A 23834-nucleotide genomic window follows, 5' to 3' on the forward strand; every position below is an offset into this window, starting at 1 on the left:
GGCAGGGGCGGGCAGGTGGAAGGAGCGGAGCGCCTGGGGCACGCGTGGGCTCGGGCCGCTCACGGGTGGAATCGGGACGGCTCCCGGTAAGTGAAGCCCAGCCTGCATCGGCAGCGCCGGTCACTGCCCGCCTGTCCTCCGCGCCATCTCCCACGCCAAGACCACCCCTGGCGGCATCATTGTCACCCCCGCCCCGATCTGTTTCTTTCTAATCCCCCCCCAATCCCCGATTTACGCCCCCCCCCCCACCTCCTTCCATCACCGCCCAGCCCTCCCGGGGCTGAGACCCCGGAGGTGGAATGGAGTGGGTACTGCTCCTCCGGGAGCCCCCTCGAGTGCTACTCAGGCCAGAGGGGGACTGAGGGTGGGGGTGAGATGGGACACAGAAATTTTTGGGGGTCTTATTTCATTCCCTCCAGTCCTTCCCCCGTCTCCGACCAAATGTATTCTGCAAAATCATTGGAGCGGCTCTGGTCCTATTGTTTGATTTAGATTAAAATATGCACCACCACCTCCTGCTCCCCTAGGTGCACCCGGCAGGATCCGAGCTCCCCCGGCTCCCTGCCCGGTCCTTCCCGCCCTTCCTCAGCTCTGCTTGGTAATGCACCCTCCACCCCCGCGCATCTTCATCGCTGCTTCCTTGGGGGGAAGAATTGTGTCATGTCTCCCCTTGCTTCCCTCCCCTAAGGGAGATCGCAGGATAGTTCCACCCCGTTCCTTTTCCTCATCTCCCCAGACCCTAGAGTCTCTTCCTGCTCCCCTCCCAGACCCCACTATTCCAGGGGGTCAAACGGGGTGGGGGGGTCTTGAGAGGTAGCACAGACTTGTTCCAAGGATCTCTTTCCTGAAGGAAATGGCACAGGCTGGGGATGCCGTAGAGGGATGAGGTCTCCAAAGAAGAGCCTTTTTTGGGGAAACATAGCAGAGGAAGGTGAGCAGCAGGATGAGGGGGGGGTTGGAATGGGAACAGTGCACCACTAACACCCCACTTCATATCCTGTAGATTTTAAGGACCCTCTTGTGGTGCAGGGGAGTGTTCAGCTGCCAGCCCTGTTCTCTTGGGGCAGGGAATCAGGATGCAGCTAGGAGCTTGCTTTTTGGAAAATGCTGGAAGCCAGAAGGGGGTATGTCTCTTTGAGATGTCTTGGCACAGGCGGGCGGGTGGCCAGTTGCCGCAGGTCAGAGCTGATGTGCCTTGGCAAGGCCAGACAGAGAGATCAGGGTGGGATGTAGCAGGAGATGCCGCAGGTTGAGCTGCCTTGGAAAAGTCATGCAGAGAGCAAAGGACTGGGGGGGCACCATCACTCAGCTGCCTGTGGGCACTAAACCTTGCCCAGCCACCACTGTCACTCCATTTTCCTGCCTGCTGCATTCTGGGGCAGCAAAAGGGGCTGCAAGAAACGCTGTCCCTGCCAGACCACACAGCCCTTCCCCCAGCTCCCCAGGGCGCCCGTCTGCCCAGCCGTGCATGTGGCTTCACTGCTCCCTTCTCGCTCCAAGCAGGAGCAGTTTTAGTTCGTGGTGCCCAAGAGGGCAACCGCAGTGGAAAGGGGGGTTTCCTGGTGGGAATGAGAGCAGCCCTGGCCCTGCAGCTGGGAAGTCACTCCGGGGTTGCTTCTGTAGGGTCAGGTGCTGGGGCTTTGGTCTGTGAAGCCACAATGCTCTCTGAAGCAGGATGCCCTGACTAGTGCTCTGTCTGCTCCAAAGCTTTGGTGTTCTGCCTTCCCTTGGGAGAAAAACCCATGCCCTGAAGGGGATGGTGGCTGTCTTGGCGTGTTTATCAGGACTGGTGGGCATTCAGCTTGCCCTTGTGTGCTGGGATGCAAGACATGACACATGCCCATCTCCCTTCACAAGGAGAAGTGCACAGGGACAGGATGAGAAAGAAGGGGCATGAGCTGGAGAAAGAAAATTCTTATTAAGGACAAATCTTCACCACAGGGATGGGAAAACACTGTCACAGGGACCAGACTAGGGTGGGGATTGCCATCCTGGAGATCCTCCTGAGCTGCCCAATCTAGGTCTGAGTAGGGATGCTCCAGAGTCCTCCAACAAATCCCTTGTGAATTTGGAAAGTTCCAGGCACCAAGCATAAGTGAGTAGATCACCAAGGCAAGGGAAATCACTGCTCAGAGAGCCCAGGCTTCCAGAGCAAAGGTCCCAGGTTTGTCAGGAGCCACTTCTCTTCACAGGTACCATGCCCAGGGGTGAATGGAGCAATGCAGGATGCCAGGCCTCTATTCCCACTGGAAGTCCTTGTCCATGAGCTTTGTCCTGCAAGGTGCTGGAGTTGCTTAGCACCCTCCACTTCCTCTGCAGTGATGCAGGAAGAACTTTTGCACCAGGCAGGATGTGTTCATGAAGTTCCAGGTGGTTTGTAGCTGAGAAGATGTATCTGAGGTGACCAACTCAAGGAAGGCTCACAGGGAAGAAAGGTGGGCAACAGTGTGATGATTGCATGGGGGAAAAGCAGAAGCTTTGTGAGAGAGGAGGAGACACCTCTCCTCTGTCAGGCACCAGTGTGACTGATCTTGGAATATTATGCACAACACTTGAGCCTGAAGTTCTGAAAGGTTAAAAAGCTGATTTAAGGCTTGGAATAATACCTTACAAGGAGAGGTATAAGTGAAACTGCCTGAACTCTGTGCAGAAAGAAACCAGAGGAGAAGTGATGGTAGGGCCAGGGAGGTGTTGGCAGGAGGAAATGCTTTGGACAGTTAGAGGAATGCAGAGCCATGGCTTGAGCCTGACAGCTTCATGTATTGGGCAGTGAGAGGGGATCAAGCTGTCAGGACTTTTGATGGTGTCTATGTCTTTTGGTCTCTGCAGATCTGCAGATCCTCATGGAACAAAAGATTCCAAAATTACCCAGTATCATGATAAACTGGGAAGACTGGCCTGTGAAGAGAGTTTCTGATTGATATCACCTCCTCCAGCAGAGAAACCACTGCAGCTCTCCCACTCATGTGGGTGATTGTACAAGAAATCTGACCTGCTCTTTTCTATAAGAAGAAGACCCTACAGTCACAAGGTCTGAGCCTTGTTAGCTCCCCAGGAAAGGGTTATAATCCTAATATATCCTAAACATAACCCTTAGAGCTTCCTTTGACAGGACTCCATGATCCCGTGCTTAGATCCTGAAACCTCTCCTCTCCTCTTCTCTGGTAATGTGCTAAATAGCAGCTGGAAAAGTTGGAGCTGGGACCCCAACGAGGAGGCCAAGGGGCAGAAGTTGGAGTCGATGTTTCCTCTCCCCATAGACATCTTGCATCAACACCCAAACAACAACCATGTGCCTGTAGTTCATGTTGAAGTCCTACATCCCTAGGATAGGTTGGTGGTTTCAGAAGGGAAAGGCAGGAAAAGGCATGTTCTCCTTTGTCCCCATTTCTAAAATTCTAGTTCTTCCAGTCCAGGACAGATATGGGGATGTTTTCTGCTTCCCTGAAGGAAACATCCCTATATTCCTTCCCTTTCCTTTCACTTCATTTCTCTGTCTCCATTCTCAGGATAGGGACCACCTCTACCTTCCCACTCTCCCCTCACCTGTGCCAGGGACTGTGTCTCCCTGAGACATACCCCACCATCCCCGGGAGCTTTGCAGATCCTCCAGGTCTCCCTTTTCTCCCCCACCAGCCCTACTTCTTTCCTCTCTGTCTGAGAGATCAGTCATCGAGGGTGTCAACGCACACGCACCCGACTCCCCCGGGAGGATGGGGAGCTTGGAAGCTGGGGGTGGTGTTGTGCTGCGAGAAGGCAAAGCTGCCATCAGCAGCCGCTTTGATCTGGAGACAATTACAGACGAGTGTAGGACCCCGCTCCACTCAGCCAATAAATAATGGAATTTGTGTGTTGACACAGACAGATTTCCCCCAAACTGTCAGAGAAGGGGAGACAGAGTGAGTGAACAGGAGCCCGAGAGGCTGGAGGGAAGGGGAGAGAAGCAGGAAGGGGAAGGAATGAAGCGGGCCTGTGGGAAAACAGGGAGAAGGGAAAAAAAAGAAGTTTGGGAAGGCAACACTGATGGGGGGAGCTAGGCAGGGAGGAGATGGAGCCTAAGGAACACATATTTGTAGAGGGGAAGGAAAATCAAGACAGGAACTGTGGGTGGAAAGGGGGGGGAGTGCTGCATACGCAGCTGGAAGCAGAGGGAAAAAAATCTGAAGGTGGAAAAGAAAGAGAAGGAGGAACAAAGGCATGGCAGTGTCCCCGGGGCTCCCCGGCTGCCTGGCAGATCACACGCTCTCCGAGCAGGGACCATATTCCCGCAGCCCTCCGCAGAGCGGCCCTGACCCCCCCGAGGCGCTCAGCACTGCGGAGCTGGCGATGGGGAGGCACGCATGAGTTGGTGAAATGGTGCCACTGGTGTGCAGCCAACAGCAGAAATTTGCTCTGAGATCACAAGTCCCTGAAAAACCTCCTGCGGATGCCCTGTCCCCATGCTCCCCCTGCTCCTCCCCATCTCCCTCTCCCTGCTCCCTCTCCAGCCTGGAGCTGTTTGTTCTCTGGCTGATGATGGTTTTGTACTTCACTTACGACAAAGCAAAACCTCCCTTGTGCTCAGGAGCCCCACACCGAGCCCAGCAGAAACCAACCCTCCACCCTGGATGCAGCAACAGACCTGGCAGGGATGGGGGAGGCATCTGAGTTGTCTCCTTGCTCCCAGTTTGGAACACTCAAGAGCCCTATTTGTTCTCTCTTGGCCCCATCTGTGGCCTGAGCTGGCTCAGCCCCAGAAACTGAGTGTGTGGAGTATGGCCCAACTTGCTGAGGTCTTTAGGCCAAGCACCACTTCACCGTGGGTGTCCCTGGCTCCCAGCTTGATCCCTTTTGCAAAAGCAGACATCCAAGTTTCCCATTCAAGCTCCAGATGGGAAGCAAATACTCCTAGACCAGGAATTCTCCCCTCTAAAAATCTTCATCTCACCCTATCCCTGCTTCCCACCCCTTCCTCAGCCAATGGCCAGAGAAGCTGTGGCTGCCCCATTCCTGGAAGTGTTCAAGGCCAGGTTGGATGGGGCTTGGAGCAACTTGGGATAGTGGAAGGTGTCCCTGCCCATGGCAGGGCATTGGAACTGGCTGATCTTCAAGTTCCCCTCCAACCCAAGCCATTCCAGGATTCTATGATTCCTATTCTCTTTTGCAGCAACCCCAGCTCTAATCAGGGGCTGGACCTTTGCCCTTGCACAGATCAGATTCACCCCTGGGGACATGAGGAAAGCTCATGGATACTGACTGGGCCAAGTGGTGACTGATCCAGGTGGCTCTCAGTACAAAAGATGTCCATAGAGCTGGGAGGGAATACTGGCTCTGGAGTTGTGTGGGATGGTGCCACAGCAGGTTGACTGATGGAGTGTGGGAGACCCAGGAGCCTCAAAAGAGCAGGGGTTGGTGACACAGACTTCTGGCACCACTGCACTGGGTCAAAGCAAGGCAGGAGGGAGGGTTTCCAGGGATATTGCCAATGGAAGTTGTTTAGCTTTAATGCTGGCAAATGGCAGGAGTGCTTGCCTAACTGGGGCAGCAGTAGCTTGTGGCCTGAGCAGTGGGAGGACTGGAGCTCCTGCCAAGCACTTAAATCTTTCAGGATGTAAAACTGGTGTAAATAGCTGAAAAGCAAGGTCTTTCTGCTAATAAAGTTACAGGGAATGATCCAGCTAGTCCAGGCAGAGTAACACACAGGGCCAAGCTCGGACACCTTCAGAATCACTTCAAGTCCCTGGTCCCAGTCATTTTACTGGGCTGGTGGGAGTGCTACTGCTGCTCCTCTCGTCCCAAGCAGGATGGTTAGAGAGTGAGGGGAAGGTGGATCAGCAGGAAAGGACAGGGCTGATGAAGTGCTCAGCAGCCTCCCAGGGTGCCCAGGAAGGAAAGAAAGAACAGCTGAGTATTCATGCTCAGCCCCTGCATGAGGCCTCAGCCCTTCATCCCAGGATAATGCTAGGGAAGAAGATGTCTGCAAGAGAGGTAGTGGAGGAGGCAAGACATATTTGTGTTTTTTCTGGGGTCTGCTGTGTTTTTTACTGGAGAAGTATGCCTGAGTGCTTCTCCAAACACTGCCATCAATGTTTAGTGGGATGGAGATAAGGGAGGCCAGCTCAAGCTGAGCACAGTCCCCAGCCTTCCCCAGGTCCTCCAAGCCATAGGTCACAAGGAACTTGCACCTCTGCCTAGGCACTGGGAACAAGCATCAAGCTGGCTCCAGGCACCCCAAATCACTTTCACATTGAGAGCAGGCAGGACATCTCAACCTGTATGAGTGAACCATGCAAAATGTCTCTCCATACTCCACCAGATCCCAGTTTTAACTTGTGGAAGAGCTGTATTCCTTTTTGGCAAGAGCAAACTGAGAACAAATAGGGACAGAGCACCCTGTTCACTGGTGAGGAGAGCTGCAGAGCTGGGTCTTCTCTCTCCAAGTAAACCCCCAAGTCCTGACCCGCGTGGGCACATCCAGCACCTTAAATTCAACATGGAGATGGCGAGTGCTAACAAAGAGTCATGGTGAACCACTGCTCCAGCACTGGAGGCTGAGAGCAAAGGGTTAACACCACGCTAAGCAGCGGTGGGAGCAAAGGGTTAACACGGCTGGTACAGGGAATGTTATCTGTCTTCTCTCTAAATATTATTTCCTCCCATGAAACCAGCTTTTCATCCTTGGCTAGAGGCAGCTCCTGCTGCTGGGAATCCAGCAGGAGCTTGTATCTGCTGCCGCACACACCACTGCTCCCAGCAAGCTGCCGAGACAAAGAGCTGTGCTCCCCCGGCGCGAGCAGCCCCAGCACAGGGAGCTGGGGCTGGGGCTTTGGCCCCCAGGGTGCAGGTGGCCTCGGGATGGGCTTGGGGATAACAGGCTTTACACCAAAGAGGAATCTTGTTAACGAAAGCACTGCACTGTAGAGGGATTTCCTCCCTGTCTTGCAGGGACCGGGAGCAGCAGGCAGGGACAGGCAGGGCCCAGTGGTAGGAGGCTGTAGAAACCTCACCACCACCCCAGGAAGGCTTTTGCAGGGCTGCCCATTTCACACCTTGCCCCTTGTGTGTGCCAGGATGGACAAAAACATCAGGATACACCGTGAGGAAACCAAGACAGCAGTCACTGGCTCCAAGGTCACAAGCTGGAAAAGATGGGGGTTGCAGGGCAGGCTCTGCCCCCTCCTCAGCAGCACCAACTCAATGGCTGCATTGAGGGGCTGGGTGTCTGCAAAGCTGGTGGCTGGGATAAAATGGCTGCTGCTAAATTTTCTCTGAAACATCCTAAACTTTTAATGTGTATGAAACCACGGCAGCATCCCTTTCGCACCCCGGAGGGCACAAAGGCGCGAGCGTCTCCGCTCTCCCATTCAGCCAGAGCCACGTGCTGCAGCCTGAACAGCGCTAGGAACGTGGCTAGAATGAAAGTTGCCCTCCCAGCCCGTGTGCTCAGAGAGCCGAAGTCAAAGGATTGCCAAGTTAAAAGGGTCAAACCTCCAAGGACAGCTGTATCTGACTGGCTATATATCATTTCAATAGCATCTTCAACGGGGATTATAATCTGAATTGAAGCGGAAAGACCTGAGGCAATGAAGCTGTCAGCAGGCTAAGATTAAGGAATTAAAACAGCAGCACAACATTACAGGATTTGTTCTAGATGTATTAGAAAGAGCAGGCTAAACACTGCAGCCTTCCCCAGGCTGGAAATTTCATACGAGCACGGAGAAGGGCAAGCGCAAGGATTTCATCAATATACATAAAAAGAGAGAGGAGAGCGAGACAGAGCTATGAAAACCCAGCCATGCAAAATATAAATCCTAACTGCAGATGGAAATGAGTCACACAAGGTTTGACTGAGGTAAATAAAAGCAGAAATGAAGTGGATTTAGGGGAAGGCAGAGGTGAAAAGACACTGACAGCCAGTAGACAGGAAAAAAATGGCCCTTAATATACTAAGGCTGGTAAAATCTGGAATGCAGCCCAGCCTGTCTTGGATTGCTTGATGGGAATGAAGGTCCTCAGCCCTGAACTCTCTTCCCCTTCCATGTTCTTACACCCATCTCCAGAATTACTCAAAAAAGCCAAGAATGATGGCAATGGCATGCCTAGGGCAGCTGGGAGCTGAGCCAGCAGAGGAGGGCACACACCCTGCCCCCTGCCACTACTGGGGTCCCCAGAAGGTTACCCCAGCCCTGCACTGCTGAGAGACACCAGCAGCTCTTCTCAGTGGGAAACAGAAGCTCTCAAAATAAAGAAGGCATCAAACCCCCACCAAAGGGCCAATTAAAACAATCCATTTATTTCTGGCAAATTGCACACACCTTTCTTTCATTTGCTCTATCCTAGACCAGTCATGGGGAGGAGTTTCTCCCCTAACTTAAAGATACTGAAATTATGGGATAAAACACAAAAGGTGGGAAGTCTCCCTTGAAGATAAAACATACAGGAAAGTTTCGGCAACCCAGACTCCATGCAGCCACCAGCTCTGCTCAGCACAAGCCATAAAGATGCACCTCTCACACTGCTTGCTGCGGCACATTTCCTTCCATTATGATCCTAAAAGCAACTGAATCCCTCCCAGCATCTCAAACACAGCCTGGGTGACAAGTAGGGCCTGGTTGACAACTAGATTAATCCTGAACCAGGCCACCTGTGCAGAATGGCTGCACTTTATTGACAAAAAAATGTACCCAACAGAGCACTTCCCTGCACACACAGAGCAGCTGAGCAGGCAGATCTAGGACACAGAAGGAGAAGGGAAGCTAATGAGAGGCAGAGCTTGATCTGCAGCACAGGTAGAGCATGGAATCGCTTTTCAACTCCTCCAGCCAACTTCTACTGGGAGATTTACATACAAGTCCTCAATCAAGTCTTTGAAGAGTTATCCAGAGTTCCCTGGGTAAAAACAAGCCGTTTAGAGAAAGAGGAGAGTCCGGAGCTGCTCAGTGGCTCTTTTTGGTTGAGCCAAAACCAGAGAAACCCATCACAGCTGCCATTTCATCATCCTCTTCAAAGGTCAAATCTTCCTCCGCCCGCCTCTTCTTCTCTCGCTGCTTCTCCTTCTTGTAGGCTTTGGCCTTCTCCTCCTGCAGCAAGGGACACAACAGCAAAACAATTTGCACCTCCTGAGCTGAAGGAGTTTTGAGACACCAGGTATTTCACAGTTAACACAAATCCTGCCCACAGCAGCCAAGATGTGCCTCAGGAAATAAACAGCAGAAATTCTGGCCTATAGTCTTAAAGCAGGAAGTTTACCAGTGATTCCAGACCACCCCTGGTCCCAGGCCAAGAGCAGAGCCACATACACAGACAAAAAGAAGCATTATGAAACTCTTCTGAGCAAACATCACAGGTTTTGCCTGGAATCAAGGCTGAGGCAAGAAGGAGCTGGTTTGAAAGCAGGAGGCCATTCCCTTGTCCAACGCTTCATGCCAGTGACCGTGATGCCTGCTGGCTCTCAGCCTGGCAGAGTGACAGCTGCTCACTGGAACAGAAGCCGAAGCTCTGAGCAGCTTTGAGGGGGGTTTTGGCATCAAAGAGTTTGCTCTGCTCTAATCAAAGTGTTTTGCTCTGTGAGGATCACGAGCCCTGGAACAGAGCCAGGCTTGTACCCAGTGACACTGAAGCATGGTTTCAGCTCTCAACTAAGCAACTGCTCCCCCATCTTCATTACTGTCTGCTGTGCCACAGCTCCTGAACACAGCCATGCCCTGGAGAAGCTACACCAGGAATTGCTGCTGATTTCCTTGTTGCCATCCATTGACTGGCAGCAGTGTTCCAACCCACAGAACTCCCCGTACTGCTGGGGCACCTCCCTCCTATCCCCCAAAGAGACAGGGCTCAGCAGCACCACAGCCTGCCCGAGAGCAGAGCATAGGGCTGCTCTGTGAGCACCCCAAAAAGCTCCCCTCTGGTGAAGCAAAGCTCAGGGCTTGGGCAGGGAGACTCAAACAGGCAGTGATTTGTAACCTTGATTTATGTGGCTGCTGATAGAGCAGAAGCATCCACAGAAGCTTTTCAGCTGTCAGAACTTTGTTGGATCTTCAAACAAACTTGATTTTCATGTTTACTAACACCTAAGCCCCAGTTTGGGAAGAATCTGCTGTCTTTTATTGCCTTCTCGCACATCTCACAGCACACCACTCACAAAGCCCTTCTACACTTGGGGTGGCCACACAGAAGCAAGTGCCTTGTGGAAGGGCCTTCCAGCAATCCTAAGAACCAAGGAAAACAACACATGAAGATGCAGACCCACTACCAGACCACACAAGTTCCAACACAACTAGTGGGACACAAAAAAATGGGCTTGTGCTGCTCTCAGTGGAAACCTGAACCATCAAAAGTTATGCTCACACAGAGAGAGGGGAAAAGGGTTTCCAGCAACACAAACTTTTCAAAAGTAAAGAAACAACCCCCACTCATAGAAGCAGATGACCAGCCCATGCTACCACGAACAAGGCTTCTGAGGACCAAGATTAGGAACAACATTAGGAACTAGGGTTGATTTCCTCCCAAAACACATTTCTGGGGAGCTTTGCTTCCTCAGTTGTTGCCAGCACTCACCTCCTCACGGAGTTCCTTCATCCTCTCCTCAAAGTCATAGTCCTTCTGCTTCTCCTCCATCTTTTTCTTGTTCACCTCAAAGCGTTTCTTCACCTGGTCCAGCGTGGAACGCTCCACCCGCATGGACATACCCAGATTCCTCTGGTCTGGAAAACAGGAGTGCAAACAGCAGTGTTCAGCAACACCTCCGTATTTTGCACGAAGTCTCCATCCCTGATCCCAATTAAAAAAGCACAGCACTGTCTGCCTGTCTGTCATCCATCCCCCCCAAACAGCTTCCAGGGCCAGACCAAGGATGTTGTAGTTTGGGGAGGTGGGCTTTAGGGGGACACCATAACCCATACAACCAGTGGCCACAACAATCCAAACACTACTTGTAACAAGAACACAGCCTATTCTTCAAAGGTTCCTTATTTGGATGCTCCCTGTCATATTAGTGCTCTGATGCCTCAGGAAATTTAATCTTGGACCAGTGGAATAAAAAAGGGTTGGAGTGTTGAAAAAGGAGCCAGAATAAAACTGACAGGCTGGCATCTCTCAGCTGTGGGCGATGCTAAACAAGACATGAGTGGCACTCAGAGATCCTGATTACACAGGACATTCCTAGCTAAAGCAGAGAATATAAAGGCAGCCCTCTGATTCAGTGGCTCTTTAGAGCAGATTCACAGTTTTTCGCTTTTGGGTAATCCTATATTGAAGGGGCCACCCCCAGCAATGTCTCCAACGCACATTCCTGAGTGGATCCATACAGCCTGTTCACTCCAGCAGCCATGCACAGGTTTGTCCCAGGGATGCAGCAACACTTGGAAGCTTAAACTACACACCAGGAATTAGCAAAAGGGCTGCCAAGAACAAGCAGGTTTGAGCCAGATTTATAGACTGGTTTAAAAGTTCCCAGACATATTCATACTAAGGTACTGAGCAATCAGCTACTTTCCAACCCCAGTTCAACCCTGTATCTCATGCTCACCAACACAGCCATGCCAGGATTTTTGATTCCAGAGTCTCTCATATGAACTTCTTGCTAATCTTCCAACATGTCAAACAAGGCATGTCAGCACCTTCCTCCCATTCACATAAAAGCACAGGTTTTTAAAACACTGTGTTTTCTTTCCTGAGCAACAGAAAACCAGTCCTCAGGTTTCTTCTGAACCTCCTGTTCTCAAACAGCCCCATGTGCAGGTCCAGAGCACACACATCCCCGCCTTTTTGTAAAGGCATCATTTTCTGACTTCCACAAGGAGCCAAAAACACCTTCAGGAGGAGAAACAACATGAAAAATGTGTCAGTCTATCTTGCTTCTCCTTTACTTTCTCTACATTCCCCATTCTCTGAATTTGTCAAGGAGAAGCAGTGCTCACAGTTGGGTCAATGAGGGTATAGCCCTCTTTTCCAGGTTAAACACATTAAGGGAATAGACTGATACACAGGGAGTTCTTTCCTCTTGTCCATATCTTAACTAGATAGGAGCAGAGACAAGAACAGAATGAGGTACAGGACAACACCACCACACTGCTGGACACAGCTCCAGGGTCAAACTGCCCCACTCCTGCCTTCACTCATCCTCTGCCTCCATCCTCACAAGGCCTGATCTGTACGCTGGAGTTCTGAGCTTTATACTTAACTTCTACAAAGAGAAGTTTCTGATCCAAAAATGGGCTAGTCCCAAACCTTTTACTGATCTAAGTACTTCTTTACAGTTTCACTGCTGTAAAAGGCCTCTCTCCAGATTTACAGAGACATCAGGGTTTGGGGGTTGGACTAGATGACCCAAACTGTTCTAGGCTTTGCTGACCCTGGGTTTCTCAACGCACTGACACTATGGGTGGGGAAAAATATGTCCACCATCTGGAGTACACCAATCACTGTTTTTGCTGGGCTTATCCCATGAAAGTGGTCCAGCACTCTGGAAGGTGCCAGGAGATAAGGGCAGCACCTCCACAGCTCTCATGAATGAACAGGTTCTACATCCTGATCTCCAAAGCTCCCTGATCCATGGATAAGTGTTCAACCCTCAGGCATGGGTGATGCACAAAAGGAACAGTCCCTCCAACTCAACCAACCCTCCAACGAGGCAAAGAAATGGTCCTTACGTTTTTTGCCATTGATGTGATCCAAGAAGTTAATGGAATCTTTCACCACACAGTCACATACGTTACAGTAATACCTGTCAGGAGAGACAGAAAAAGTTAACCTCAAAGCATGAGACAAAGCTCATCCTGTGGAACAGCTACTTGAGACAATCTGTGTGTCACTTGGGATACGGACACTTCTCTAAGACAAGAGGGCCCCAGAGAAGAGCAAGGGCAAGGGCACACCCCAGATGGATAGAGCTACCCTGGAGGTACCGACCTTTATGCTGACACCCCTCTGACATGATAGATGCAAATTCTGACCTGTTCTGCAATATATCAGCCACAGCATCTTTCCCTTCCAGTCACAGCCTGCTGGGTGGGATGGACTTTGTGACAGCCTGCCTGCCCCCAAGGCAGCGCTGGCCACCAGCCCAGGTTTCCATTCCAAAGCCTCTCACCTGGCTGTAAGGTAAGTGCTACCATCCCTATCATCCCACAGAGAAACTTTCTGATGAGCACAGCAATGCTTTCTGCCCATCTTAAGAGCTGCTGTGAAAGTCCAGCCAGGGGCTGATCTTCCATCCTGGGATGCTGTTCAGGGCTGCACATCCCCCTGGCACTACTGCTCAGGGAGACATCAGTTCCTGATGCTTCACGTGCTTCCCCTGCTGTGTCACATCTTCCCAGTCTAACCAGAATGACTCTGAGACTTCAACAAGACCACAACCTACCCTCCCATCTCTGACTGAGGGGTAGTTTTGGTGATGACAATGGTTTTCCCCAGCTTGGATTCCAGGTCCACTTTGTAGTCTCGGTGCCGCAGAAGTTCCCTTTTGACAGGCTGAGCTGGTTTGCCTAGAACATAAACAAAAAGTCAAGCTTGACATGATGGATTTCATGTTCCCTCTGGGGAAGAGGGACCTGCTGGGAACCTGGAACTACCTGATCCATGCAGAAAATGCACCTTTGTTTTTAAATCAGTAAAGGATATAATCTTCTCCTCACTGTTTCCTGGTTCCTATTAGAGCCAGGTACATCTCTGAGGTATCTCCAGCTCTGACTGGAGTCATATTCTAAGATCTCCTGGTTTCCAGGGGCTAACTGTTCCACTCCTTCCCTAAAGAAGAGTCAGCCCCTGGAAAGGTTCTCACTAATTCATTTCATCAAAAAAATACACTCAGTGGCAAACACAGCAGAAAAGATCAGAGCAAGCCAGCTCTTTCGGGATTTGACTTCTCATTGCTCTCTCTCTCCCAAACTCCATGGTTTTGGGAGGCTCCCTACCAATCCAGCACAGCTTGCCTGGAGCCAGTACACTACATACCATCTTTCTTTTCTCTCTCCTCCGTGAGCCGCTTCTCTGCGAGTTTCTCATATTCATCCTTGTCCCACTTCCGGCGGAAGTCCAGGTTCTTGGTCTGGGAGGGAAAAAAGTTTGTTAACATTTATTATACAGGCTGATCACCTCTGAGGGGAAGAAAGAGGTGGAATCACTTGGCCTGTGAGGTCAGTGCAGTAAATTAGGAGAATTACAATATATCCTCATGTCCTCTGTTTTCCATCTAGGAATTATGGATGTGGTTTAAGATAATCGCTTTCAGCATGCCTCTAGCTACTACTAGAATAATTTCAGAGCACTGAAAGAAGAAATGAGTTGATCTTAATAGCCCCTGAGATGATCATCCAGGCTTTTGCCTTGAAAACCAGACCCAAATGGGATTGAAAGTGTTGGATCTAAGACCTGGGAAGAGCCCCTTGACAAACACAGCAGTAGGATTACACCTCCTTCTTCCAGAAGTCAAAAGAACCCAAGCTGCAATGTCAGACAAGGAAGCTCTAAAACACAGCCTGCACTATAGTGTTTGATTACACTGCAGGAGCAGGGAAGGCTGTGCCTGTCTGCTCTCAGCAGTGTGTCTACGTGTTACAGGCATCAAAGTGCCGAGTTTGCCATGAAATCACAGGCACCAGTGTGGGATTTCCAAGTGAGCACATGTACAAGCAAACCAGAACAAGCTCTGAAACAATGTCTGTCAAGGCAGGGCTTGGAGGTAACAGGGAAGCATCTGTACAAAATGCACAGGAAGCTGTCCTGCTCCTGCAGCTTCACACAGGGAAGGACAGAAACACCTCCAAGGCATGCTGGCCCTTTGGGAGCTCCACAGAACTATCTGGCAGGGACAGGATACTTTAATAGAATCCTGGAATGGTTTGGGTAGGAAGGGACCTTAAAGCTCATCTTGTTCCACACCCCCTGCCATGGGCAGGGACACCTTCCACTGGACCGGGTTGCTGCAAGTCCCATCCAACCTAGCACTGGACACTTCCAGGGATGGGGCAGCCACAGCATCTCTGGGCAACCTGTGCCAGGGCCTCACCTCCTGCACAGGGAAGAATTTCTTCCCAGTATTCCATCTTACAGTGGGAAGCCATTTCTCCTTCTCCTGACAGTCCATGCCCTAGTTCAAAGTCCTTCTCCAGCTCTCTTTGAGCCCCTTTAGGTACCATAAGGGGCTCCAAGGTCTCCCTGTAGAGATACTGGTGTTCAGTTTTCCCCAGGCCAAACACCCCAGATCTCCCAACCTGTCTCCAGAGTAGAGGGGCTACAGCCCCTGGAGCATATCCATGGCTTCCTCTGGGCTCACTCCAACAGGTCCATGCCTTTCCTATGCTGGGGCCCCAGAGCTGGACACAGAATGTACATGAAAATAGGCTGAATTCAGGTGAAGCTGGCATTGAAGAATATAAAGACTGCATTTTTGGGTGGCTTTTCCCCCAGTCCCCAATGTTGAGGGCAGAAGTGATTGGACAAGAATTCCTGTTCCACTCACACCCACTCTGACCAAACCAGCTCAAGATCTTCCCAGCATTTGCCCCATCTGCAGCTCAGGCCCCAGCACCTGGGATCAGTCACAGTTTCACTCAGCCACTTCCTGAATTTCCTGAGCAGATAACTCCCCTTTGGATAGAGCTGCATTTCCCTCAGCATGGCAGAGAGAGCTTCTCAGTTTCACATTAAAGAAAGGACAAGATGTATTTAAAAACACCTCCGGGAGAGAAGGACCCCCCCCACACACCCCACCGCCTTCTCCGCTCAGCCAAATCAAGAATCCAATCACAATCCAAAGGACACAAATCCCATTTGGAGCTACAGCAGCAGCACAGCCATTTAAAGTTCTCTCCTCTGGCAATCCTTCAAATGGAACGAACAACTACTGATAGGGATGAAAATGCCTTGGGGAGGCGTAGAAAAATTCTCATTTATTCCCAGAGCTTCTTAAGCACTTTAAGGATGTCGTAACAGGTTTTATTAACCACCCTGAGCAAAAGAAAAGAAAATATCACTGAGTGTAAATTAACGTTTGGGGGTATTTTCCAGACTCTCCTGCATGCCAGGCATTATCACAAATCGTAGCTGGTGGGAGCCTGCAGAGGAGGAGGTTTATTAGCTGCTTCTCTCTCCTGTTGTAATAAAAGGAAAAGAGTCTTTTGCAGCTCTTTTACCAATCTGCCTCTACCAGGCATGGGGAAAGAAATTAAATTGAACTGCGTGACAAGATCTTGGTTGGACAATATTTGAAGGGATGTTTCTGAATTGCTCTGATGGAGGTAAGGGGCTGCAAGCCCCAAAATCTTTATCTCAGAGGTGTTTTGGGTGACAGAGACTATTTCCTGAATAAATAACAACAATTAATAACCAGAAGTGCCCCACAGCCTCCTGTTCCCTCTGGAGATGGACACTAATGATCTGCCCAGTATCAGCACCAAAGCCTATTAAATGATACAGGAGTCTCAAGCCAGGCTCAATCCAACAGGAATTCTCAGCTGGCAGCTGAGAATAAGCCACAGGCCCCATCTCCCTCACATGCAGACATCCTGCTACTGACCTCCCACAGCACTGCTGACTTCATGAAATGAACCCTGGCATGGCTTGGATTGGAAGGAACCTTGAAGGTCAGCCAGTCCCACCCTCCTGCCACAGGTAGGGACACCTTTTACTGGACCAGATTGCCCCAAGCCCCATTCAATCTGGCCTTGAACACTTCCAGGGATGGGGCAGCCACAGCATCTCTGGGCAGGGCCAGTGCCTCACTTTCACTTCTCAGCAAGTGGCTTCAAGGAAGGAAAGATAAGCCAAACCCCACAAAAACACAGCTTCTGTGCTGCTGACAGCTTTGGGATGTTGCTGGAGATGTTCAAACCAGCCTGGCTCTCCAGTCAGGCTACACCTGCAGCATCTACCTTACCCATCCCATTTTAACACTCACAGAATGATTTAGGTCGAAAAATACCTCCCAGATCAAGTCCAAGCTGCAACTGATCCTCATCTTGTCACTCTACCCAGGGCACTGAGTGATACATCCAGTCACTCCCTGAAAACCTCCAGGGCTGGCGACCCCACTACCTCCCTGGACAGCCCCTTCCAATGCTGGACAACCCTCTCTGGGAAAAAATTTCTCCTGCTGTCCAACCTAAACCTCCCCTCCCCTACTGTAACTTTTGAGGCCCTTTCCTCTTATCCCGTCGCTGGTTGCCTGGCAGAGCCCGACCTCCACCTGGCTGCACATTCCTGTCAAGGAGTTGCAGAGAGAGGTTTCTCCATCAGAGCAGTGTGAGAGTCAGCTGGGAAAAAGACAACCCTTTCCCTGGGGAGGGAAAGGAAAAGAGAAAGCAGTAACCTGCATGAGCCATCGCCCAGCCCCTGGAGATGGGTGGGGGTCCCTCCCAGGGGGCTGGAGGTGGGTGGGTATCTCCACCCCGGGGGCTGAAGCAGCTCAGTCTCCTTATGCTCCCTGGCTGGGACGGGCGGAGGTCTGGCCCTAGGATGGGATGGTCACAGAACCAGTGCGACTGGAAAAGACCTCTGAGATCATCGAGTCCAACCTATGACCCAACACCACCGTGTCAACTAGACCAGGGCGCTGAGTGCCACATTCTGTGGTGTCTTAAACACCTCCAGGGATGGTGACTCCACCAGCTCGCTGGTGGGCGGATTGCGGTGCGGCCACCCCACTTCCAGCCCTGAAGGCATAGGGACCTCTCAGGGAAACCCAAACCTCCCACCCCCCACACACAGAGGTGTAAAGAGCGGGAATGAACCCCGTCCCACCCCACATACGCCTGCCCACCGCGGCACCCCCGGCCCCGCCTCGTCCCTCATCCCGCGGCCTGGCAGCGGGCCCCGAGCGCGGCGCGGCCCTGCCTCCGGCCCTGCCGAGCCCAGGAGGAGCAGCGAGGGCGACCGAGCCGGCGGCAGCCCACGCCCCGAAGGCAGTCCCGGCCCCAGGGCAGCCCCGGCGGCAGCACCTACCCCGCTGCCCGACGCCATGGCGAACTGAGGGCACAGCACCGGGAACTGTCGCGCGGCGCCGTAAAGCGCGGCCCACCGCGTGGTCACGTGCCTCGCCGCCGTCACGTGCCCGCGCTCCCGGTGTCAGTCCCGGTGCGAGTCCCGGTGCGAGTCCCGGTGCCGCTCCCGGTGCGAGTCCCGGTGCGAGTCCCGGTGCCGGCCATGCTGCGGCTCACAGCCATCGCCGCCGCTGCCGCCCGCCCGCTGCCGGCGGGGCCCCGCCTCGGGCCGCTGTGCCTCGCTGCGAGCTGGGGCAGCTTCGCCCGGTCCCGGCCGCCGGCCGGTGACTGCGGACCTCTGTCCCGGCAGGTGCGGGCGGCGGGCAGCGAGCGGGCGCCGGCTCTGAAGACACCCAAGGTAAGGGCGGGCAGCGGGGCGGCGCCGGTGGGTACCGGGTGTTCCCCCGCGCCCCCGCCGCTGACGGCCGCTCTGTCCCGGACAGGGCACCCGCGACCACGCCCCGGCGCAGGCGGCGCTCCGCGAGCGGCTCCTGAGCGCCGTGGTGTCCTGCTTCAAGCGGCACGGGGCCGCCGCCATCGACACCCCCGTGCTGGAGCTGCGGGTGAGGCGCGGCGGGAGTCTCTTCCCCCTTGGTGTGGGGAGGACACCCGGCCCAGGGGCTGTGGGTCTGTCTGCTCCTCCGGGACTGGGGAGCGCTCCCTGCCTGCGGGGCTTCAGGGCAGGTCTGGGGGCTCCCCCTGCATGGGGTATGGCCAGGTGCGGTGGGCAGGTGGACATTCGCTCTTGGCTCCCGTTTTCGGGGGGACGGCAAGGTGGACCCAGGTCCGAGCGGGCTGGAGGGGGAATGGATGCATTGCCCTGTTCGGGAAGACTGAGCTCTGTGTCCCATCTCGGGGACCCTTCACCCGGAGTCACCCCGGTCACCAGCCCCCTTGGCCCTCCCTAGGAGACGCTGATGGGGAAATATGGGGAAGAAACGAAACTCATCTACGAGCTGCAGGACCAGGGAGGGGAGCTGCTGGCCTTGCGCTATGACCTCACCGTATCCTGTGCTCTGAGGGGATAGTAGCAGACCAAGGTAGGGGTCACCTCTGCCTTGGGGGATCCCTCTTACCCTGGCATGCCTGTAGGTCCCATTGGGGTGATGACAGCCCCCTTGGCCGTCCCAGCTGCTCTGGCTGTCATTGTCATGACTCCACACCATCCCCCAGCCAAGCCAAGACCTGCAGCAAAGTCTCTTTCTGCTGTGGACATACACCATTATGCTCCACTGTACTGGTTTTATCTCCTCCCAGTTATAGTCCTCACCTCTGCTCTCCCTATCCCACCTTGCCAGTGCTACCTGGAAAGGTGTTTTCTGCAGTTGTCCATTCCAGGCCTTCTCAACCTCCACATCTCAACATGGGGTCAAAATCCCTCTCCTTCAATGTCCATATGGCTGTGCCATGCTTTGAATTCCCACTGATCACGCTGTGAGAGGGTGAGATGGCGAGAGGGGGCTCTTGTGCATGTGATGTTGTCTGAAGGAGGAAATGGAGCTGTCTCAGTGTTGAAGAAGCTCCCATGGTTCATTGTACTCATCCTCAGCCTGGGGTATGATTTCAGAGGTCATGGAATAATAGAATATCACGAGTTGGAAGGGACCTGCAAGAATCATCAAAGTCCTACTCATGCCCCTGCACAGGACACCCCAAGAATCCCACCGTGATTTTGAAAAAATTTGGGAAGTGGCTGGCAAAGGCAAGGGGAGATGGGAGACTTTGAGGTTCAGCATCTACAGCTCTGGGGATCTCCATGTTCCCATCCTTAACTCCTCGGGCCCAGGTGCCCTTTGCTCGCTATCTGGCGATGAACAAGATCACCAACATGAAACGCTACCATGTCGCCAAGGTGTACAGGAGGGACAACCCAGCCACAACCCGGGGCCGCTACCGCGAGTTCTACCAGTGCGTGAGTGTTGTGGTGGCCAGTGCTGCTGCCAAGGCCACAAGGGCAGGAGGGTTTTCCTGGCTGGAGTGCCTCCAGCTGCTGCAGAGCAGCAGGGTGTGCCTTGCCAAAGCCCCTCAGCTGTGCCAGGAGCTCCCATCACATCTTCTGCCCCCAGGACTTTGACATTGCTGGGCAGTTTGACCCAATGATTCCTGATGCTGAGTGCCTGAAGATCGTGCATGAGATCCTGAGTGACCTACAGCTTGGGGACTTTGTCATCAAGGTGAGACTGGGTGGGTTCTCTGTGCTACAGTGGGAAGCAGTGGTCATTGTTCCTATGGTTTTACACAGTGGCACCTGTTCCCACTCTAAGGCCTTATCCAGAAGTTCATCCCATCTTTCTGCATCCTCATGGTATATATGCAAAGCTGGACCTCAGCTTGGACATGCCTTGGGCTGGGAATACCAGGAGTTTTCCTGAGACTGCAGTCAGCAGAATTCTCTTCAGGATTAACCACATTCTCCTGCAAAATTCCAGCAGCTGACTAGATCCATGGAATCACAGGATGGTTTTCATATCTCTACACCTTCCCTTCCTGTGGAATTCAGGTGCTGGGGAAAAAGCACAAGGAAATGCCAACAGCTGCAGCTTCTCTGGACATACTGGGACAAAAGGAATGACACCCCAAGGTAAGCGTGCCTCTCCCTCTCCCAGGTCAACGACCGTCGGATTTTGAATGGTGTGTTTGCTGTCTGTGGTGTTCCAGAGAGCAAGTTGATACCTGCCTGCTCCACTGTGGACAAGCTGGACAAGGTCAGCATTGGGCTTATGGGGAGACACTTCTGGTCTTGGGGTGGGTGTTTTAGGCTGGGCAGTGTTGTGGCTGTTCATGTTGTGAAGAGTTTCACAGCAGCTAAGATGTTGACATGTGGAAAGGATTTGAGGAGTTCTTGGGTCTGGTTAAGAATAAAGCCTGGTGATTTGTTAAAAATTCCTGTGAGAGAGGGAAGCATAACTAGTATGATTGCTCCCTGTCATTCCACACAAGTTGTGCACTCATGGGCTGATGGAGGCAGTGGGTGAGGAGAAAGTCCTGCAGATGCCCTTCTTTTCCCTCACAGGTGCCATGGGAAGAAGTGAGGAGTGAGATGGTGGGAGAGAAGGGTCTCTCTCCTGAGGCTGCAGATCGCATCGGGGAGTATGTCCAGCTCCATGGTAAGCGCTGTGGAGTGAAGCCCTTGGCCTTGTTCTGGGCTGGGGACAGAGGGTACAGGGCACACACACAGCTGGCTGGGCTGCTGTGGCAGGTGCTGCTGCCCTGGCACACCTGAGGCATGGCTGGTTCCCACAGGTGGGCTGGACCTGATTGAGCAACTTCTCCAGGACCCAAAGCTGTCCCAGAACAAGTTGGCCAAGGAGGGGCTGGGGGACATGAAGCTGCTGTTTGAGTACCTGACGTTGTTTGGCATCACAGGGAAGGTGAGGAGGTGTGGGGACAGGAGGGGGTGCTGCCTTTGTGGGCTCCTGAGCACCCAGTGATGGAGCTGTCCTTGTGGCCTGCAGATCTCCTTTGACCTGAGCCTGGCCCGGGGCCTGGACTATTACACGGGGGTGATCTTTGAGGCTGTGCTGCTGCATCAGGAGAAGGAGCACGTGGAGGAGCCGGTCAGCGTTGGGAGCGTGGCTGGAGGTGGTCGCTATGACGGGCTGGTGGGGATGTTTGATCCCAAGGGCCGGAAGGTGCCGTGTGTGGGGGTCAGCATTGGGATTGAGCGAATCTTCTCCATCCTGGAACAGAGACTGGAGGTAGGTGCTGCAGACAGTGCATTGGGGAAGGCTCTAGGAAGCAAAATGCTGTTTATTAGAGGTCTCCAGCTCCACAGAGCTCAAGAGAAAATAATTTTGGGGGAGAGGGTGGTTCCTCCCATGCCTAAATATCCATGCACAGAAGACAGAGCCCTTTTCTGCAGCCCATCAGGATGTGGGCAGGGGCAGCTAAGGCAACATTCCCTAGGAGATGTCTAGGAAATGTTAGAGGCAGTCCTGAGCTCTGCGCTTGGTTCTGAGCTTTGTGCCCTAGTCACTTTGCTCTTGGTGTCTTGCCTCTGAAGTTTTCTGTCCTGGGAATTCTGAAGTGATGTATTTGGTAACAGCCGTAACACTCACTCTAATGAGCCCCAGGAAAGCCTCTGAGGACATCATTCTGTTTTTGCTTCCAAGTCTGTGATTCCTAGTAAGTGAGGCTATGTGTTTGTACCTGAAAAATCAAAAGAGACATTGGAAAGCTGTCCTGGTCCTATCCAGGAGGGTGGGAAGGTCCCCTAGGAACAGCAGCACACAAGTAGTGTGACACAATGCAGAATCTCTTGGGGGCTCATTAAAGGTGCCCAGGTTGTCACTCACTGAGTTAAGGTCTGGTCTGTCTCCAGCACTAGAGATAGATGAGGTGAGGTACTGTGAGCTGTAGATTCCCAGAGTCACTCCCATGAGCATTCCATGTCTGTCCCTCCAGGCTTCTGGGGAGAAACTTCGAGCAACTGAGACCCAAGTACTGGTGGTTACACCGCAGAAACACTTGCTTGCTGCCAGGCTGAAGCTCATCTCCGAGCTGTGGGATGCAGGGATCAAGGTAAAGGAAAGACTTGAGCTTGACAGTGTCACAGGTTGAGGGAGGGAGGGCCTGAAGGGAGCTGTAGCACAGCAAGACTGACTCCATATGTTGTGTGTTTCTCTGAGATTTGGGCCTGTCTGAGATCACAGAGTCATTCAGGTTGGAAAAGACCTCTGAGATTATCAAGTCCAACCTTTAGATCTAGGCAGGCAGAGAAGAACAGCCCAGAGCAGTAAAGGCAACTGAGTGCTGCAGGGTTTGGTATTGGTGCTTTACTGCAGTATTCTTCAGACCGAAGTTGGGTTAGTGATTCACCCTTCCCACTCCCTCCTAGGCAGAGATGCTGTACAAGAAGGATCCTAAATTGCTGAAGCAGCTTCAGTATTGTGAGGACACAGGGATCCCCCTTGCTGCCATTGTGGGAGAGCAGGAGCTGGCAGATGGAGTCGTCAAGCTGCGAGATGTTGCAACAAGGGAGGAGGTGAGAATGCCCTTTTACACCAGGTTTCAAAGTGCTTGCAAACTCTAGATATCACTGGAAGGCTCTGGGTCTTCCCTGGGTGTTGTTCCTTTGGGATGCTGTAGCACAGGTCTGTTGGGTGACTCCAGAAAGCCAGTCACAAACTGAGTTAGTATCCTCACTTAGTCCTTAAAATTGTGCTCTGCCCTAATGCTGCTACCTACCCCTCTCTGTTTGCTTTGTAGGTTGATATCCCCAGAGAAAAGCTTGTTGATGAGATCAGGAGAAGGCTGGAGCCCTGAGGAGTTCTCTGGCCAGAGCTGCATGGCTGAACTGCTGTACATGTGGAACCCTCCTTCAGCGCCCTTAGCCATTCACTGCCAGCTGAGCTCTGGGTAACATCCACTAGCCTAAGGCTCATTGCCCCAGCTAAGGCAGTGAGAACAGAGGAGTAAGAGGGTTTTAAAAGCTATGGACGATGCAGTCACCAGTTTAACCTTCTGGTTAGCTGCTCTGAAGGATGGGTGAAGTTTGTGGGTTCCTAATACTGCAGTCCCTGTACCTGTACAGCCATTTCCATCACTGTGGGTGGTGGTGGCACAGATGGATGTGGTGCAGCTCAAGCTGGATCAGGTGGAGCTCAGGACTGGGGAGGGGGAATCTGTGGTGTGTTGGACGTGGCGGGCAGTGGAAGGGCACCCCGCCCCTATTGGGGATCCCAGCCCGCAGCCGGGCGCTGCCAGCGGGCACGGGGCTGCGGGACCGCCCTGGGGGGAGCACGTGTCCCGTCACTGAGGCACACAGCGAGCGGCTGGAGCAGCTGCGCGGACTGGGGCGCGCGCGAAAAAAACTCCATATTTTTATATATTAAACACAAACCTCAGTAATAAACCCAAACCGCACCCTCCGGC

General features: G+C 52.7%; 2 protein-coding genes across 4 annotated transcripts; one reads left to right on the forward strand and one right to left on the reverse strand.

Annotated features, from left to right (window-relative positions):
• Positions 1-8250: 8250 nt before the first annotated feature.
• ZMAT2 (zinc finger matrin-type 2) lies at positions 8251-18057 on the reverse strand. The gene is made up of 6 exons (XM_085073331.1): positions 17923-18057; positions 13936-14029; positions 13343-13466; positions 12630-12703; positions 10537-10682; positions 8251-9059 (listed from the first exon to the last, which is right to left on the reverse strand). Exons 1-6 carry the CDS (start codon positions 17938-17940, stop codon positions 8916-8918), a joined length of 600 nt encoding a protein of 199 aa, XP_084929457.1. The 5' UTR covers positions 17941-18057; the 3' UTR covers positions 8251-8915.
• Positions 18058-18097: 40 nt separating this feature from the next.
• On the forward strand, positions 18098-23820 carry LOC146431085 (histidine--tRNA ligase, cytoplasmic-like). 3 transcript variants are annotated; one of them, XM_085073326.1, is made up of 12 exons: positions 18098-18318; positions 18404-18523; positions 18869-18964; positions 19747-19872; positions 20027-20134; positions 20567-20665; positions 20974-21067; positions 21204-21331; positions 21416-21658; positions 22365-22481; positions 22798-22944; positions 23169-23820. In XM_085073326.1, exons 1-12 carry the CDS (start codon positions 18124-18126, stop codon positions 23223-23225), a joined length of 1530 nt encoding a protein of 509 aa, XP_084929452.1. In that variant the 5' UTR covers positions 18098-18123; the 3' UTR covers positions 23226-23820. The 3 variants fall into 3 exon arrangements, with proteins under 3 accessions (XP_084929452.1, XP_084929453.1, XP_084929455.1); XM_085073327.1 differs by lacking the exon at positions 22365-22481; XM_085073329.1 differs by lacking the exon at positions 18404-18523.
• Positions 23821-23834: the final 14 nt, after the last annotated feature.

Source organism: Lichenostomus cassidix, chromosome 13 (assembly GCF_008360975.1).
Source record: "Lichenostomus cassidix isolate B80296 chromosome 13, HeHo_3.0, whole genome shotgun sequence".
In the NCBI taxonomy this organism is placed as follows: Eukaryota; Metazoa; Chordata; class Aves; order Passeriformes; family Meliphagidae; genus Lichenostomus; species Lichenostomus cassidix.